At 40.7% G+C, this 19,660-nt stretch overlaps 1 protein-coding gene across 1 annotated transcript in view; it reads right to left on the bottom strand.

Annotated features, from left to right (window-relative positions):
- Positions 1–19,660, bottom strand: part of LOC115463266 (contactin-associated protein-like 4) — a 1,024,538-nt gene that overhangs the window by 630,134 nt on the left and 374,744 nt on the right. The window contains 1 exon segment of the mRNA XM_030193620.1: positions 9,810–9,957. Within this exon segment, the coding sequence (XP_030049480.1) occupies positions 9,810–9,957 (148 nt within the window).

Here is a 19,660-nt window from a genome sequence, read left to right as displayed (position 1 = left end):
TTCCCTTTTTTTTACCCTGTTCCTTCTATCCTATTTAATTTGATTGTATTTGTATAACTGATCTGACGTTAGCCTCAACAGTACATTGTAAGCCACTTTGTGCCTGCAAAACTGTGGGAAAAAGTGGGATATAAATGTGCTAAAATAAATAAATAAATAAATAAATAACTGTCATCAGTTGAGCCCAAACATTTAATTCAGCTTTTGACAGGCTTAAGTGCTTGCTCCCAAAGTTAGGCACAAAGGGCTAGATTCTATCCATGGCACAGAAATAAATGTTATTCTATAAGTCATGCTTAAAGTTAGGCACATTTTATAGAGTAGTGCATATGTTCGAAAATCATGCCTAACTTTAAGCACGGCCATTTGCACCAACTGAAACATGGTGCAAATGTACGCACCTATATTAGGCGTGTATCCCTGTGATTCTATAATGGCATGTGTTAATTTTATGAATGGCCCATTAGGCCCATTACCCTCCCATTTCCTTGTCCCCTTTTCAAGATCTCACGTAAATTTTAGGTGTGGATCCTGTGCCTAAATGTATGTGCTTAAATGCCAATTAAATCTAATTAGTGCCAATAATTGTTTGTTAAAAAGCTAAATATTGGTACTAATTAGCCCAAATTTGTGCTTGCAATTTTTGACGATTTTGTTTTAGAATTAGGGGGGAAATGCATGCTAAGCTAGTATTCTGTAAAGGTCACTCTGCCCTGAATGCTTTTCACAGAATGCTAGTTTTGTGCAGATCTCCCTGTGCTCAACTTTGGGCACCATTTACTGAATCTAACCCTATATACCCTCTCCTTGACCAAAGACCAAATGAGATGGGGTACAAAAACAAACAATATAACAAAATAAAATATACTTACATAAGACAAAGAAATTATGGGATCTTTTTACGAAGCTGTGGCAAAAGGGACCTGCGCTGTCATTGGCGTGTGTTTGTATCATGCACCGAGGCCCCCTTTTACTGCGTCAGGTAAAAGGCAGGTTTTCAAAAAAAGAAATGGACATGCGGCAAATGAAGCACTTGCTGCACATCTATTTCGGGTGGGAGTTCTTGGCTCCCACGCTATCCCGGTGGTAACCGGGCAGGGCGCAACATTGCCCAATTACCAGCAGGTACACACCCGCGCTACAAAAATAAAAATATTTCTGCAGTGCCAGAAATGGTGCATGCTGGGGGGTGGGAACTACTGCCGGGCTGCTGCGGTAGCCCAGTGGTGCTTCCCTTTTAGCGAGTGGTAAGCCCGCATTAGGCTTACCGCCGCTTTGTAAAAGGGTTCCTATATGTCTAGAACAGAGATGAGCCAAAGTGCCTTTATAAAATAATCACCCTGAAGCTCCCAATTACAGTCAAATACGAATCAGGAGTAAATGTGTGTACATACTCTATGGGTAGATGCACATATTCAATAAAATATTCACATACATTGAAATCTATATCATCAACATATTTACATCTACCTATATGCAGTATGTACATAGAAATGAGACTCAATTTAACTATGTTTTCTTATCTATAGTCAGTAGATTATTGCAAGCAATCAAATTTCCCCATCAACTGGGTTGTACAACTGGAAAATACCTACAGTGTCTGAATGTAACTCACCTTGAAATACTACTGAAACGGCATGAGGAAAAATCTACATAAATAAACTCATTGTGCTGCATGAAAAGCAAATACTAATTTTCCATTGCATAGTGAATGAACAAGGCATTCTGACATTAGGATTAGTGCAAATGAATGTCTATCCCTTGCTATGTAGTGGAACAAATAGGCAGTACATAATAATATTAATTATTACTATTATAATGAGAAAAATGTTTGTTAATTGAAGTGAATTAAAATTAACAAGTAATATGCTTAGTAGACAATCCATAAAGAACCGGAATGTTATCTAATTCAGCAAGCTGTATTATGCAGTCATATTTTTAGAAATCCAGCTGGCGTATTAACTAGTTGGATTTGAGAAATGCAGTCATAATCACAATTCAAGCACAGGAAAAAGTTATGTTTTTCTAAGGAGCCTATATTTCTGAAACACTAAATTATTTTCAAATATCTGTTGTTATAATTACTGAGTACAATAGGGTAGATTTTTGAAAGAAATCTAGACATCTAACTACGGATTCTATAAACGGTGGCTAAAGTTGCACGTGCAAATCAGCACACATAGCCGATTTGCACATGGAACTTAATTGCTTAACAAGCTAATCAGCGCTGATAATTGGCCACTATCAAGCAATAATTGGCAGTAATTGGCACATTAGAATTTACATGCACAACTTACTAAGCATATTCTGTAAAGTGGTGCACATAAATTCTAATGCATGGATCACAAAAGGGGGCAGGACCATGAGAAGAGCATGGGTGGGTATTGGGTGTTCCTGAAAATTATGTGTACTGTTATAGAATACGCATGATCTGTAGTCCCTGAGGACCTATCCCAAGACAGGCTTCAGCTGAGCTGAAACATGAACAAGAAATGGAAGTAGCCTTATACCAAAATGGGCTTCAGCTGAGCTGGGACAGGAAAAAGGGCTGGAAGCAGCCTTATCCCAAGATGGGCTTTGGCTGAGCTGGAACAGGAGCAAGAGCTAGAAGTAGGAACTGCAAGGCAGGGACCAGCTGGAAGAGCAGGAGGCCAGCTGTGTATGAAGTTGTGAAGGCAATGAGACACTGAAGGAGCAGTTTTAAATCTTCCTCCCCTTGCCTAACATCAACCTGCGGTGCCCTGCCCGATATGCAGAAAGGCACGCACCTAAGGTTTGTCCAGCTGAGAAAGTTCAGGGATGCATGACCTTTGCCTCCTTGAGGACTGTGACTACCAGTGTCTAGTCAGGAGCTGCCTTGTGGCTGGATTGTGACCCCCCTCCTGGTCATGGAGCACCTTTCAGTAACAAAGGTGTAATTTATGGTGGATATGCCCTGTGAATATCCGGGGATAATTTTGGGTAGGCAGGCTGCTGGAGCTTATGTGGTCCTAGCTGATATTCAGCCGAGCCTGCATATGAAAATTATACGGGCCCAGCTGATATTCAGCCGAGTCTGCATAAGAAAGTTATGTGGGCCATGGCAAGTACTGACAGAGGTAACAGTAGCCATTTTCAAGAAGCTGATGCTAGGGGCAGGAGCGAAGGGGATTCGGTGCAGAGTAGAATATAGTTTAAAATTCTTCGTTATGTGCATCGGGCTATCTATAGTTCTGCACAAAAATATCTGAAAGTTAACTTTTGTGTGTATAGTCCTGCTTGGAGTTTGAGGTCAGAGATGTCAATGCATTTGTCATTTAAGGTTGTGTCCCATACTAGATATTGAGAGACCAGAACTGTCACTTTTTCTGTGGCTGTAGTGCAGTTATGGAATGCTGGAACAATTCTCCCTGTAAAGAACCAAGGATCTCCCTATTTCTAGACAATCCTGGAAAAGGGATACTCTAATCAACATCTGGCACTAAAATCACCTAGTAGTAGTACTTCCATTTTCATAGCTATATTTTGGATGTCCTCAATTAAATCTCTGTCCACTTCTGCCTGTGAAGGCCTGAATATCACACCACTGTAATGGACCCACAGTGCCTCTTCCTTACCTCATACGTCCTACAATTATGTCACTTTAATGTTACCTTTAACATATAATGCCACTCCTCCTCCCTTTCTTCATGCCCTGTCTTTCTTGAATGCATTAAAGCTCAGTATAACTTTATCTCAGTTATGGTTCTCTCTGAACCATGTTTCTGTGTCAGCCACTAAATTGCAATCAACCTATTCTATCACAGCCTCTAGATCAAGAATCTTATTTACCATACTACAGGCATTAGTATACACTACATTCCAGATGTTGCCCCTTTTTCCCATTTGTGTAGAGGTATATGATGTTTCACTTACATGATCATCCAGCCCCAACAATTTTAGTTTAAAACCTTCTTCAGTAGATTAGACATTCTGTTGCTGCTTCTTTGATAGATGGACACTATCTCTGCTCAGCAACCTTTGACAATCATCTCATGGTCCAGGAAGTCAAAATATTCTTGATGACATCATCTGTGCAGCCACATACTTATCCCCAGGATGAGATTTCTCTGCTTTGGCCTTTACTCTCAACAGGGAGGATTGACGAGAACACTACCTACACACCTATCTGCTTCACCCTCTCTCCCAGAGCCATAAAGTCAATTTTGAAATGTTCAGAGGGGTACCATGCAGTATAATTTGTGCCAACATGGATGAGAAACATCATATAATAGTATGTATAATAGCATTTACTCTTGTTTCTCAACTACAAATGATGCTATATTTTTTCAAGATCTCCTTTAAGTCTAATGCCATTCTTGAAACGATGATAATTTTAAAACCCATTGATAAGATGCCTTCTAAACCTGTGCTTTATCAATCTTTTTTGTAGCTGTGACCCTGTGATCACAACCAAATAAAATTGTTTGACCCCCCTCCCCCAAATGAGCAGGATAATGTTACACCTCTGGAGAGCTCATGCAGTGTGACCAGAAATGCAGGTTTTGTGATCCCATTTAGAGGCCTGAACCACATGGGAAGCTCTGTTGTAATCCATTCAGTTTAATGTTGGTCTACTACTTCTTTTTGTGATATATTTAATATTGATTTAGTTTTACTTTAACCTATTACAGTACTACTGTTTGGATTTTAAATTGTTATCTAATGTATTTTAATATTTCTTTAGGTTCAAATTCCTATTCTGCACCTTAAAACATGAGATATCGTTTCAAACACTGGTAAATTTTTGTATGGGGTGCCATCGTTCTGTATTGCTCTACATTTTCTTATTGATTTATGCCTGCAATTAAATGACACCAACTTCTACTTTACAACTAGGTCTAATCAGTGTTAACATGTTAGTACCTATTAGTGTACATTAATACACATTAATAGAATTTAATGTGTATTATTTCATGCAGGTTCTATTATTGTTGGTGGATCCTATCCTATATAATAATTCTCACCTCCAACGTTCTGTGCTTGGGACCGTGGCTCCCTAGCTGGAAGTGGTCTGCGAGGCAGACACACACTGACACCACTGACGTCAAGACAGCTGATTCCAAGGCAAGGGGAGGAGTAGGGATCATCTGTCACCCCCGCGCTATAGCCCACTCGAACCCCCCCTTCAGCAAACCTGTCGATCCCCCCCGGACCGCCCAAAAATGCCCCCCCCCCCCCGCTGCCATTGTGCACTGCCTGTGCTGACAGCCGAAGTGTTGTTGTGCGTTGGTTCCTCAATCATCTTCGCTGAAAGTTTCTCTGCGTGCGTCTGACGTCAGACGCACACAGAGGAACTTCCAGACAAGATGATTGAGGAACCAACGCACAACAACACTTCGGTTGTAAGCACAGGTAGCACAACGGCGGGGGCGGCAGGAGGGTGGTTTTCGCCGGCACGGGGGGGGGGGGGGTCAACAGGGTCGCGGAAGGGGGGGGTCGAGGGGGCCATAGAGCGGGGGGGGGGGGAATTGCCTGCCTAAGGCTCGTTTCCTTGCCTACAGACGGGCCTTTTTTACTAGTTTACTAATAATGCATGCTAAATTGCATTAATGCACATTACTCTACATTACCATTTGTTAACATGTAAACATATGTTTAGTAAATTTAGCCCAGATTTTCTCAGCATGGTGTCCTATTGTAATAGAGACAATCATGAAGCACTAATATGACATTAGTAAATAAAACCTGTCAATATCTAAACTTGGGATTACAATTTTTGTTGAAAATATGCTCTCTCCTAAAAAGGAAAAAATGAACTATCTTGTGAGGGATCAGAGGCTAGAAATCAATTAAATAGGACTCCCTGAGGGCAGTGGAGTATTATAAAGAATTCTAAATTAAGCCAACAAACAGCATGTTAGAATTCTTATTTTTATGCACCATTTAGAGGAATGGATTAAAAAACTGTTCCTGTTTTGGGACTAAGGCCTTTAAGTAGCACATATTATGCAATGTCAAACATTATCCTATGTACTACACTGAATATATTGAATAGCCATGGTCAAGATGTGTGCCTATTCTCTGAACTATGCATTAGGTTCTTTAGAAGCTGAAGGTAGATTCATTGGGTGATTTGAAAGCTTCTTGTTCAGTGTATCAATTCAAATAGAACAAATGTACAAGAGATATGTGAGAAGATTGATGTGACTCCAGAAGACTGCTTTCCCCTCATTCTATAAATTTGCAATCACCTTTTTAGACATACCCCCTGCTTCTGTATAGGTTACATAGTACATAAGTATTGCCATACTGGGAAAAACCAAAGGTCCATCAAGCCCAGCATCCTGCTTCCAACAGTGGCCAATCCAGGTCACAAATACCTGGCAATATCCCCAAAAAGTTCAAAACATTTTATACTGCTTATCCCAGAAATAGCGGATTTTCCCCAAGTCCATTTAATAATGGCCTATGGACTTTTCCTTTAGGAAGCCGTCCAAACCTTTTTTTAAACTCCACTAAGCTAACCGTCTTTACCACATTCTCTGGCAACGAATTCCAGAGTTTAATTACACGTTGAGTGAAGAAACATTTTCTCTGATTTGTTTTAAATTTACTACATTGTAGCTTCATTGCATGCCCCCTAGTCCTAGTATTTTTAGAAAGTGTAAACAGACGCTTCACATCTACCCGTTCAACTCCACTCATTATTTTATAGACCTCTATCATATCTCCTCTCAGCTGCCTTTTCTCCAAGGTTGCCCAAACTAATTGGCTAATTAGACAATAACAATCAATTATTGGTATTCAGCACTTAGGGGTCCTTTTACCAAGCGGCAGGAAACAGGGCCCTGCAGTAGCCATTTTTCCCATGCACCAGGGCCCTTTTTACCACAGCAGGTAAAAAGCCCAAAAAATAAAATGGCCACGTGATATGAAATTCTTACCGTGTGGCCTTGCGGTGGGGAGCCCTTACCGCCACCCATTGAGGTGGTGCATGGTGATGCCTGATTACCACTGGGTTCCCGCCATGCTAACCATTTCCAGGGTGTTTTCTCCAGGATAGAGCGCATGCTTGACCAGGATCTACTGCCGGTGTCCATATTGGGCCGTGGTAATACTGGAATAGCGAGCGGTAAACCCACATTGGGCTTACCACCACTCTGTAAAAGGGCCTCTTAATTAGCAGTAATTAAGAGTTATGCGTGGGTCTGCCTTATGCCCTATTCTATAACACACATGCTTACATTTTATAGTGCGCAACTCCAAAAATGTGCATGGCCATGGGAGGGGTTTGTGTGAGTTGGAGCGTTCTCATAAATTATAGGCGATATTATACAATACCTGGACTTCTGCATCTGATACCAATTGGGTGTGAGCATTTACACCAGCTTTTGGCAGGCATAGATGCTTTCAACCAGTTAGGCACAAGAAGCATACTAAGCTAGCATTCTATAAAGGATGCTCTGCACAATACGCCCTTTTTAAAATACAAGTTGAGTGCAGATCATACAGTACCTTTCTTTGATTGCCATTTATTGAACTTCCCTGTTAGCACACAAAGTTGTGCACACATATTAAAGAATAGTGCCAGTTATGTGCATAAATTAATGGATAAATTAGGCGTTAATTGATGCTAACTACTAATCAGTTGTAATTGGACTTAATTAGTGATAATTGACACTAATTTGCAGTCACATATATAACTGCACTTAGTCATAATTCTACAGCTTCAGTGTGCAAATCCTTTAGCCCGTAACTGCAAAGGAGAGTGTGGACATGGAAGGAGCATGAACAGATCAGTGACATGCCCAGTACTTACACACTAACATTATAAAATACTTACAGTTATGCATGCAACTGCAACATTTAGTCATGGACATTTTCACCAGCTATTGACATGGTGTAAGCAGATGTTCCAAAGTGTTGGTACATAAATGCTGACTTACGCTAGTATTCTATAATGGCAAATATGCATGTAAATGCCAATAATGAAGTTGCACTTATTACACGGCATCCCCTTTGGACTAGATTCAGTAAATGGTACCCAAAATTGGGTGCTGAAAAATATCAGCGCTCAGTGCTGTTCGATCATGGGCACGTCCCCAGTATTCTATAATTCTGAATGCAAATTGAAGGAAAGCCCCTGACCTGCCCATGAATCTTCCATGGCCACGCCCCTTTTTGAACTGCACGCTATGGGATTTGGGCACACATAGGTGTCATTTTACTAAGGTGTGGTAGGCCTAACACGGGCCTACCATGCACTAAAAGGGCACTGCTGCGGGACACACTGAGGCATCCAGTGGTAGGTTCACACTCAGAGTGTGCTAATCCCACGCTGCAAAATATTTTTTTATTCTCCAGCATTAGAGATATACCCATGGGTGGAGAGTAGGCATGGCTGTGCTAATTGGGTAGCACAGGCACATAACATTGATATTCGCACATCAGCCAGTCGATTACCACACGACTCCTTATATTTAAATAACACAACAACACTTTATTTGGAATAACATTTGGCTGCAGCTTTATTCACCACATAGCAATATATAACTCAACTCCGCAACTTAACTTTTCCTTAACAACATACAAATCTTTTATCACCATGTTAACTTCCCAGAGCGGTTTAAGAGTGCTAAGCCATTTGGTAATGAAACTGGCTCTGACTTTTCTCACATTACCCCCTTACGGTGCCGTCAAGCCACATCTTACTCGTGGCGGTTCCGCCCACGAGTTATTTTCCATTCCATATTGTTAACAAATATTCACTTAACCACCTCTGGTGCCTCTTTATTCTCCTAAAACAGGCCCCCACCCTTAAAAGCTGCTACCGATCTCCCAGACTCTACTCCCTCCCACCCCCCCATGTAACTACCCCTATCCTCTTCCCAGTGCCCCACTCACCAGCCAAATGGGCGGGCTGGGAAGGGTCAGCAAAACTCACCCCTATTCACCCTCACCCGCTCCTACTCACCCACCTAATACTTTTTAACCGCCAACCCCCCCCCCCCTTTTATCCATTCCATATTTCCACCAATCCCCATCACCTTTATCTAACCAATCACCTTCTTCCCCTTGTTGCTATCCTGCCTAAACCTCACACTTCACATACTAACACACCCTTCCCCCTCCCACCCTTTCTTCCCCACCACCCTTTTCTTTCTATACCCTTACTGCCTTCTGCCTCAGTCAATGTTATTACCCCCACAGTTTAAACTGTGAGGGTCTCCTTACCGCACACTACCCGTTTAGCACAGGAGCACTTACCACCTCCTAAATAGGAGATGGTAAGGACCCCACCGAGAATGGCCATATACTAATGGGGAAATTAGTGCATGACCATTACAAAAAAATTATTACACTGTGGCCATTTTACCGCCATGCTAAAAGTGGCCGCAGCACACAGAAAACCCAAGCGCTGACATGAGTGCCTTGGTAAAAGGACCCCATACTGCCTAACAAAATGTGTGGGCAAATCCAAATTGGTGCCAAATAGTGCCAATTACCACCAAGTTATTAGCACTGATTGGCTTTTTGGATGCACATATTGGATTGGTGCCCAATTTTGGCCATCATATATAGAATCCGGGGGTTTGTGGGTAACACCGTTATATATCATACTTTTCATGAAAGGTTAAATTATATCACAATTAAACATTTTTTACATTGTTGGTAAGTAACTAATCAGGACTGACTGTGCTGGCAGACAAGAAAATAAAACATGAGCATAATGTTAAATCAAAAATATTAAAGCATTAATCGAGATTACAGTTATTAAGCTTTTCAGTCAGCAACTGCTTCAACTCTAATTTGGGTCAATTTAGTTCTCATTTAATGCTTAAACTTACTGTATATGCAGCCGTATACTTCAGTTCTCATTCCTATTCTGCCATTCGGGTTCCAATCCAAAGGAACAAACCGAAGGAATCTTGCTTTGATGGAATGCTGGAGCTTGTAATTAACAACATTGTCTGCATTTGTATTTCCCGCAAATGCCTAGGAAAAAAAATGACTATTATTATTAAAACATTTTTTGATGTTAATAGAATAATTTATCTAAAGTATATACTCAACCCACTGCATGATCAAACCCATTAGAGTTCTACAAAGGGAATAAAACACCAGCAGTTGCTTTATCATATTATACTTACTAAAATAGCACAATACCACCTATCAATAAATAATGGCTTGAACTGAGGGGAACTGTATTATTGGTGACACAATGGTTTATAGTCATGTACCTCCTGCACATTCTTCAAATGTTTCCTGTTCAAATGGGTCTGCAATATACAGTCATCTTTAAATCTATTCTTTTTAAAGTGCATTTCCTTTCTGCATGTTAATGGCAACATTATGGGGCCCTTTTACTAAGCCGCATAAGCATCTATGCGCGCCCAACGTGCACCAAAATAGAGTAACCGCACGGCTACCATGTGGCTTTTGTGGTAATTTCAGTTTTGGCGCTGTCTGATACACACGGTCGAAAAATTTTTTTTATTTTCAGCCACGCGTATCGGATGTGCACCAAGTGGCATTTGGCATGCGTAGCTTATTACCGCCCAGTTACTGCATGAGAATTTACCGCTAGGTCAATGGCTGGCAGTAAGGTCGCAAACCCAAAATGGACACTCGGCAAATTTGACTTTGCCGCACATCAATTTTTGGCAAAAAGTTTCAAAAGGCCTTTTTGTACAGGCGCGCTGAAAAATAGATTGGTGTGTGCCTACACTACAGCAAGCCAATTTTCATTGCACCTTAATAAAAGGACCTCTTTAATTCCAGTGACTGAGCATTGACATAGGAAAATAAACTGGGAGATCAACGCATATTTCATCAAATGGCAAACTATCATTAAATGGGATCTCATCTTTAAATTTTCAGAACTGAATTCATTTTTTTCCCCAGGCACTGATTTACAACATATGGAAAAATGGAAAACGCACACACATTTTTAGATTGTAAGATCACAAAGGGCTAATAAGATTCATGGGTTAAAAATGCACTGAAAGAATTGCATTGCACACATTTTCAATGCTGTTAGATTTATGAGGGTTGACACTGCTGGCACATTTCAGGAAGAAGAGCTGCTAAGGCTATCACCTTTTCACTTTTATTGATTCGTACAACTCAGATGGCGCTTAAACATTTTAGAGCAGAGGGGGAGATGGAGACTGCTTGCCATAAAATGTATTAAGAACAACATTGAAAAATGCAGGAATTGCAATGGAATTGCATACATTATACTTATTTCGTTACATGGCATGTCATATTGTTTTTTATATATTACCTACAGGTAAATGCTGAAATATTTAAATAATATACCTTACTATAAACAGAGAATAAATTAAGACATATATGTATAGCAGTAAAATGATCATCTTTCTGAAGTTGTATTATTTTTACATGTTCCAGGGGTCTCTTTAATAAAAGTTAGTATAAAATATTATTTACCACCCAGTCCTATTATGTTTTATTTATTTTTAAATTGTAACTGTTCCTTTTCAGTTGTCTTTTATCCTGGTTATTGAATTTTCCTGTCTCGCTTTTCCCATATTTATACAGTATATTGTGAACTGTCGATTTTTTTAGACTATGGGATCCTTTTACTAAAGTTTAGTATGCACTAATAGCAATAGCGCACGCCAAATTCTAAGAAGCCCATAGGTATATAACGGCTTCTTAGCATTTAGTGCACGCTAATGTCCATTAGCATGTGCTAAGCTTCAGAACGTTAGAGGTGCTTTTTATTATAGTAGAGATGCTAAAAACAGTGCCTACAAATAGGTGTCCCTTTGTAGAATTCCCCTGTTAATGCCTCCTCTTGAAAAGGTGCTAAGCACACTTGTGCTATTTACAAAATGGGAGTTGGAGTACCATACCTACTTTATGCTAACTGCAATGTGCAGGTCATGCTCATTCTCAACCCATAACCAACACAGTTCCCACCCCCTAAACAGGGCCAGCTTAACAGGTGAGTCAGTGAGGCGCATGCACTGGCAACATAAAGGGTGTCAAAATTTTCTGCTGCTGACAACAACATTAAGGTAATCCCCCCCCCCCCACCCCGCTGTCCAGTGCCTCCCCCATGAGTTTAGCATATCCCCCTTCTCATCCCCCTCCTCCACCCCTACTGTATATTCCAGAGGTTGCTGGCAGTGTTTATATATGCAGCATGCCACAAGCCCCAGAGCCTTTCATCTGTAGTACCCTGCCCTCTCTGATATAACATCCTATTTCTGCATGGGCAGGATGTGGCACAAGAAAGACTCTGCAGCTGGCTGTGTATAAATCACTGCTGCTGCCAGTGATCTCTGGAACAAAAGATACATTTTAAGATACAGGGGGATACAGCTGTGGGAAAGTGGGAGATGCTGTTCTTGGAGGGAACAGGAGGGGAGGAGAGGGGGATAGAGATGCAGGGAGGGAAATAAATCTGATGCTTCTAGGGTAGGAGTGGAGGAGGAGGAAGTGGGGCAGAAGGGGTGTCAAAGCAGATGAGTGGGGCAACAGAACAGTGGTTGGCTCAGGTTGCCATAACCCCTTGAGCTGCCACTGCCCCTAATATAACATGGAGCTAAATGCACGAATAACTGTGTGCTGTCATGCCAGTGCAGTAGCAGTTACCATGCAAATGTACAGGCTAACTGTTTAGTGCATTTTGGTAAAACAGCACCCTTAATATGTGCATAGTAAACAGCCATTTAACATGTTGTACAAAAAATGAACTTCAAAAGAGCTCTTTGAAAAAGGCTACCCTAGAGTTTTTGGATTTGAGCTTTCTACCTGAGAGTCTAAATTTGGCTTCCAGAACTTTTCTCCCATATTTTACTATGTCATTGGTACTTACATGTAGCAAGACAGCAGACTCCTCCCCAGCACTATCTAAAATCCTACTTAGGTGATGCATGAGGTCCACTACCTTTGCACCAGGCAGGCAAGTGACCAGGCTAGCCTCATTTCTACCAGCCACCCAGTTATCTACATGCCTAATAATCGAATCATTAACTACAACAGCCATCCTAACTCTTTCCTCCTGGGCAGAAGATCCTGGAGACACATCCTCAGTGTGAGAGGATATTGCATCCCCCAGTGGGCTGGTCCTTGCTACAGGATAACTTCCAGTTGCAGCAGGGTGATACTCTCCTTTTGGAAGACCTCCCTCCTTCAAGACAGCACAGGGCCTGCCAGACTGGAGGTGGGAATTCTCTACAAAATCCCTGTAGGCCTCCTCTATGTACCTCTCTGTCTCCCTCAGCTCCTCCAAGTCTGCTATTCTAGCCTCAAGAGAATGGACTCATTCTCTGAGATCTAGGAGCTCTTTGCATCGAACATATACACATATCCTCTCATCAACTGGGAGATAATCATATATGTGATAGTCAATTCAAAAGACTGGATAGCACCCCTCTCGCTGCTGGACTGCTGTCTGCATCTTAGCATTATAGAATTGTTTAATTAAAACTTCTTAAGGCACTTGGGATATCAAATGAATATAAAGAGCCTTAAAATTGTTATAATTTATTTAGTGTTTGCTTCTCAGAAAATAATTAAATAATTAAGCTCTAATGAAAATCCCCCCCCCCCCTTATTGTCCCATTTAGAATAATTGACTATAAATGAAGAATTGAGCTAGGGGTGGGTGTGAGCTGGGGATGGTGGGTCAGAATGAGAACTGAACTAGGTCCTGCTGTGTCTTCTAGATTCTGTTAATGCTGTGGCAGAAGACTCAAGTTTTAAAACTATGGGGAAAAGGGTATGGAGACTTGCTAATAAAGTTTGCTTCTTTTTTTTTAATTCTATCTGTGTTTATCAATAATCTATAATTTCTCTTTTAAATCCAACCTTTAAGTCAGCAAGCACAGAACAAAATAATGTCACATACCCAGAGAAATGTCCTCTTCTCTCAGAACTTCTCAGAAAGCATATTCTATAAGCAGCACCTAGACTTAGGCGCAGTATATAGAATATACTTAGTTCATATCCCAGCTCCTAGAACTACACGCATCCATTTACACCAAGGGAAACGTGGTGCAAATACCGGCATATAGATTTAGGTGCACAGGCGCCATATTCTATAACAGTGTACGTAAATTTTGGAACACCCACAACATTCCCATTTCCCTGCCCATAACCACACCCCTTTTTGGATCCTCGCACTAGAATTTAGGTGCTGTGCATTACAGAATACGCTTCGCGAGTTATGCACATACATTCTAATTACTGCCAATTAGTGCTCATTATTGCTTGCTAAGTGCTAAGCCAATTAAGTTACACACATTATTGTAGATTACACGGGTTTCAGCATGGAACGCTAGGCACAGTATATAAAATCCAGCAGTTTATGTACAGAGAAAGGCTCATATAAAATTGTCCTCCTGATCTACAGCTTGTGTGTATGTTTTCTGGGATTGAGCAGAGGCATTCCAGGGCTAGGGTTGGGGTGAGTCAGCAATTATGAGCAGACTTTATGAAGCATGCAGATGTGTGGCATTTCAGCCAAGGTAGTGGCACAGCATAATAGAAAACACTGGTGAGTGGAATCAAGTTGTGCATAGGAAACAGGAAGAACACACAGTCCACCATCATGTAGTATGAGAGAAAAGTAGGTATATCATTGTGGAGCCCTTTATGGATCCTCATGAGAATTTTAAATTAAGCCCGTACTGAAATGGAAGGCAGTAGTGATGGATAAGAAGTGGATTATGATCTTATTTTTTTGGTATGGCCCAAGATTCTTATTGCTTAATCAAATGAAACGGAATTCCAGCATAGATAGAAATGCAACGGACTAACCGTGAAGCTACTAAAACATACCAAAGATTATGGGAAATTCTGTCTAACTAATAACAAACAGCTCAAAATTGTCCCTGTCAGAAGAAATATTCTTAAATTACTGCTGAGACCTGACTTTCAAAGGACAACTGATGATAAATGTAGACCCCCTAGATCCTTAAGGTGATTCACCAGGGTAATAGTCATGGCCTCAAGTGTTGAACTTAGTGAAAATCTGTCTGTGATCCAGGAGGCCACCATCTTAGAGGAGTTAAGAATACAATGATTAGATCCAAGCAGCAACAGCATCCAAGCATTTTTGAATGTCTGTGAGAGCGGAGTGAAATGAGTTGGTATAAGAGAATAAAAGAATATCTTTTGCCATGATCTTTTACAAGTGTGTTGAGAAGGCCCAAGAAAATGTTAATAATATAAACTACACCAAGCCCTGTGGCACACCACTGAAAAGCGTTTGGGGAGTGGAGGAAGAAGAAGAAGAAGAAATAGCTGTAAAGGATCTTTCTTGAAGGAAGGATGAGAACCAATGAAAAACTATATCTGTAATGTTGATAACTCATTTGTAAGAGCAGGATGAAGTCCACTAAGTTGAAGGCAGTGATAAAGCAAGTGATATTACTAGAACTATTTTCTCTTTGTCCAAGGCAAAGTGAAGTTCACGTAGGAGCACATATATGATGGTTTTCATACTGGGCCAGATTCAGCAAATGGCGCCCAAAGTTAGGAGCTGTTAAGATCCATGCTAAGTGCTAATTATATAAAGGTCTCGTACCACTAACCAACCTTTAATAGAATAGCACTTAGTGCAGATTCTCATGAACCTTGGATGTGAGAACTCCAATGAAAGCCAATCAATACTCAATGCATGGATAAGACATTTTGAATTAAAAAAAAATCACAATTCTTTTTATTCATTTATTATTCAGCAGTCAGAGAAATGATCTAATGATTTGGAAGAAGTATGGGGAGAAATGGATATTTAGCATGGACAGAGCTGCTGCTAACTTTCTGCTAAAGAGTCACCATTTGTTTTCAGGAAGGACATTGACACCAAAATTATGGGAATCATTATCTGATAGAGTGTGTTCATTCTGTGAGCCAAAGAAGAGGAAGCAGAAGTATCTTCAGAGATGTTCACAAGAGATTGGGTATTCTGCTAGCAAAATTATATGATAAAAGCTGGAGCAAATACTGATTAGGTTTATTGTATGAGGAAGCCAAATTCTGATCAAAAAGCCTGAGAAAAATCTAGCAAGTTTCAGCAGCAATGTTAGTATAAAAAAGGTCTCTGAAGTTGCCTGAGATATTGAAAATTTGATAACCCTGTAGAGAAAAAAATGCCAAATGTGAATGTTATGTTGTATTTGAATGAAATTCATGTTTACAAAAAATATACTAAACTCTGTTGATATTCGGTTTAATAGATTTGTTGATCAAGCAGCCAATCTGGGAACACAAGTGACTTGTTTATATTTTTAAAACGAAAACATGCTGGAGTACAGCTTTGCCCTAAGGATTCTGCAATTTGTTCCTTTTCACCACCTGTGGTCTACTGCACCAGCTGCTGGACCAAATGTACTGTGAACAAGGATAGTCATTTCAAGCACCCTGAAACACAAAGTCTATACATACATAGGCTAATAGTAAAATTCTTTTTACTCCAACTGTCTACAACCATGGTATTTGTATTGATACATAGCTAACCTCTATTTCCTGCACTGCAGTCAATCTGCTTGATATGCAACAATACTAATTTTTAAAAAAGATTTTGTTCACACCTTTTTCAGTAGTAGTTCAAAGTGAGTTACATTCAGGTATTCTGGATATTTCTCTGTCCCAGGAGGGCTCATAATCTAAGTTTGTTCCTGAGGAAACAGAAGGTTAAGTGATTTGCCCAAGATCACCAGGAGCAGCAGTGGGATTTGAACTGGCCACCTCTGGATTAGAAGACTGGTGCGCTAACCACTAGGCCACTCCTCCACTCTACTGTGTTTCATTTTTTTCTAAGGAGCTATCAATATACACAATTTCTTGGCTTTCCTAAATGATCTTATTATAACATATTTCCATGTGCTACCAACAGTAATAGTTGGATTAACAATTTGTGTTCATTTTGTGCATATTAAAAAATTAAAATTTTATATACTGTAAAACCTATAGAAAGCTTGCTTTAGAACATAGGAACATAAGAATAGCCATACTGGGTCAGACCAATGATCAATCTAGCCCAATATCCTGCTTCCAGCAGTGGCCAATTCAGGTCACAAGAACCTAGCATAAACCCAAATAACAGCAACATTCCATGCTACCAAACCCTGGGCAAGCAGTGGCTTCCCCCATGTCTCTCTGAATAGCAGACTACAGACTTTTTTCTCCAGGAACTTGTTCAAACATTTTTTAAAACCCAGATACATTAACTGCCATTACCACATCCTCCATCAGCAAGTTCTAGATCTTAACTATTTTTTGTATGAAAAAATACATTTCCTCCTATTTGTTTTAAAAGTATTTCCATATAATTTCATTGTCCCCTAGTCTTTATACTTTTGACAGAATGAAAAATCAATTCACTTTTACCTGTTCAACACCACTCAGGACTTCATTGAACGTAATCATATCCTCCCCTTAGCCGTCTCTTTTCGGAGCTGAAGAGCCCTAACCTCTTTAGCCTTTCCTCATATGGGAGAAGTTCCATCCCATTTATCATTTTGGTTGCTCTTTGAGCATTTTCTAATTCTGCTATATCTTTCTTGAGATATGATGACCAGAACTGAACACAATACTCAAGGTTTGATCACATTATGGAGCAATACAGAGGCATTATAATATTCTTGGTCTTATTTTGCATCCCTTTCCTAATAATTCCTAGCATCCTGTTGGCTTTTCTCTGCATTACCCTGTCACAATTTGACCAATTAAAATAAATATTGTAATATATCATCCTGAACAAATTTTCAATAGGTCTACACTTACACTGGCCACCTCATCTTAACAATATTGCCACTACTTAGCAATTATACTCATGAATTGCGCAGATGCCATTTTTCTTTAAACAGTTACCATGGTTTTTGGGCAGGAGGACCTTATTCTTATTAAAAATTTGTATCTTGTGAAAGGTTATGGTTTTTATAGACTGGTGCAAGAATTTCCAGAAAAGAGGTGGAAGAGAGTAAGAATATGTTTTGAAGAATTGTAAGAAATGGGCTCAACTGATCATCAGCCAGGAAGTAGTTTGGTCTGATCAGGTCACACAGAAGAAAACATCCTGACATTTGCAGAACCAGGTAGTAAAGTGATGTTGTTTAGATAAGGTGGCTGGCCTGAGTGTGGTCTTATTGCAAATTTACTCAGGATGTAATTGAATGTAATTGAGATTGGTCAAGTTTTGATAAAGTTATGCAGAAAACAAGCTTAGTATAGGGTTTTATTTTTTTGAAATATAGGGCCAGATATTCAGCACAAGTTAACTGGCCAGGAACAGCCATCGACCAGTTAACTCACTTCTTAGTGGTTAACCAGTAATTTTCAGTGGCATTTAACCGGTTATTGCAACTGAAAATACCTGGTTAGCACCAAAAATAAAGCTGGCAATGTTGGGAGTGTTCAGGGGGTGTGACCGGTTAAGTCCCAATATTCGGAACTGAACTACCAGGCTTAGCAGCCCAATAAGGCCACAGAAAAGGCAAGCCTATCTTTGCTCGGTAACCCAAGGTCAGCTAAGTCTGAATATTGACTTAAACTAGCCGGCATTGAAAACCCCAGATATTCAAAGCAGGCTGCCTGCTGAGTACTTGGGGGGGGGGGGGGGGGGGGATAGTGTATAAGGTTTTCAGTAACTATAATCAGCCTAATACATTATGATGCAAGCATTTATTTTTCCAGCAGATATGGTGCTTAGCAAAACAAATGAGAACATTTCTTTAGACTGAAAGATTGCAATCCAATCTTAGGGGTCCTTTTACTAAGCTGTGTTAAGAAATGGGCTAAGTATGGCCATCATAAAGGGCTTGTATCTGATTTATTTCTGGACATCGCTAATATTAGCATTAGCGCTTGGCCAGTTAAAAAGATTACTGCAGAAGCACTTGTTGCCTCCTATTTAGGACACTATTGCTGCTCACCCATTATGGACACATTAATCAGCATGGTGGTAATGTCAGTGTGCTAGCTGATTAGTGAATCCATGCCTATTCTCCACATTTGACACCCCCCCCAAAAAAAAAAAAATAAGAAAAGAAATATTGCATGCTGAGCTCATACAGATGGCAAAACTAACATAGAACACTTCAGCATGTCCTGTTTAAGGCATGTGCTAATTCCTAAAACAGCTTAGTAAAAGGGTCCTAAATCTACTATAATAAAACGCAGCCTCAACGTTCTGAGGACACTGACGTCACTGAAGTCACTCACACACCGGTTCGTGGTTTCATGGTGGTGAAGCCACCACAACATCTTCATGCCCTGCCCTCGCGTCACACGTGATGACGTCGAGGGCGGAACACGAAAACAAATTTACGCATGGGGAGCAGTAGGGAAACACGCGGAGCGTGTTTCCCTACTCCTCCCCTTCCAACAAATCCCAGCTGCCGCTGACGTGCACATGAACCCCACCCCTTTCACCACATAGCCCCGCCCACGGTAGCACACGCTTAACCTCACCAACCTCCCTCCCTCCCTGTCACCTCCCCTCCCCTTATGCGTGTCTCCCTGGTGGTCTAGAGGTATCTGTTCCGTCGGCCCAGGAAAGAAAGAGCCCCCTCTTTCCTCCCGTAGCGGTGGCTTCCTTGCTGCATGGTGTGGGAGTCCGGCTCTTGGCGTTTCAAAATGGCTGCCGAGAGTTCAAGCTGCCTCGCGAGACTTCAACTCTCAGCGGCCATTTTGAAATGCCGAGAGCCGGACTCCCACACCA

Source organism: Microcaecilia unicolor, chromosome 2 (genome assembly GCF_901765095.1).
Source record: "Microcaecilia unicolor chromosome 2, aMicUni1.1, whole genome shotgun sequence".
NCBI classification, from domain to species: domain Eukaryota; kingdom Metazoa; phylum Chordata; class Amphibia; order Gymnophiona; family Siphonopidae; genus Microcaecilia; species Microcaecilia unicolor.
This window is presented reverse-complemented; position numbering and strand designations above follow the sequence as displayed.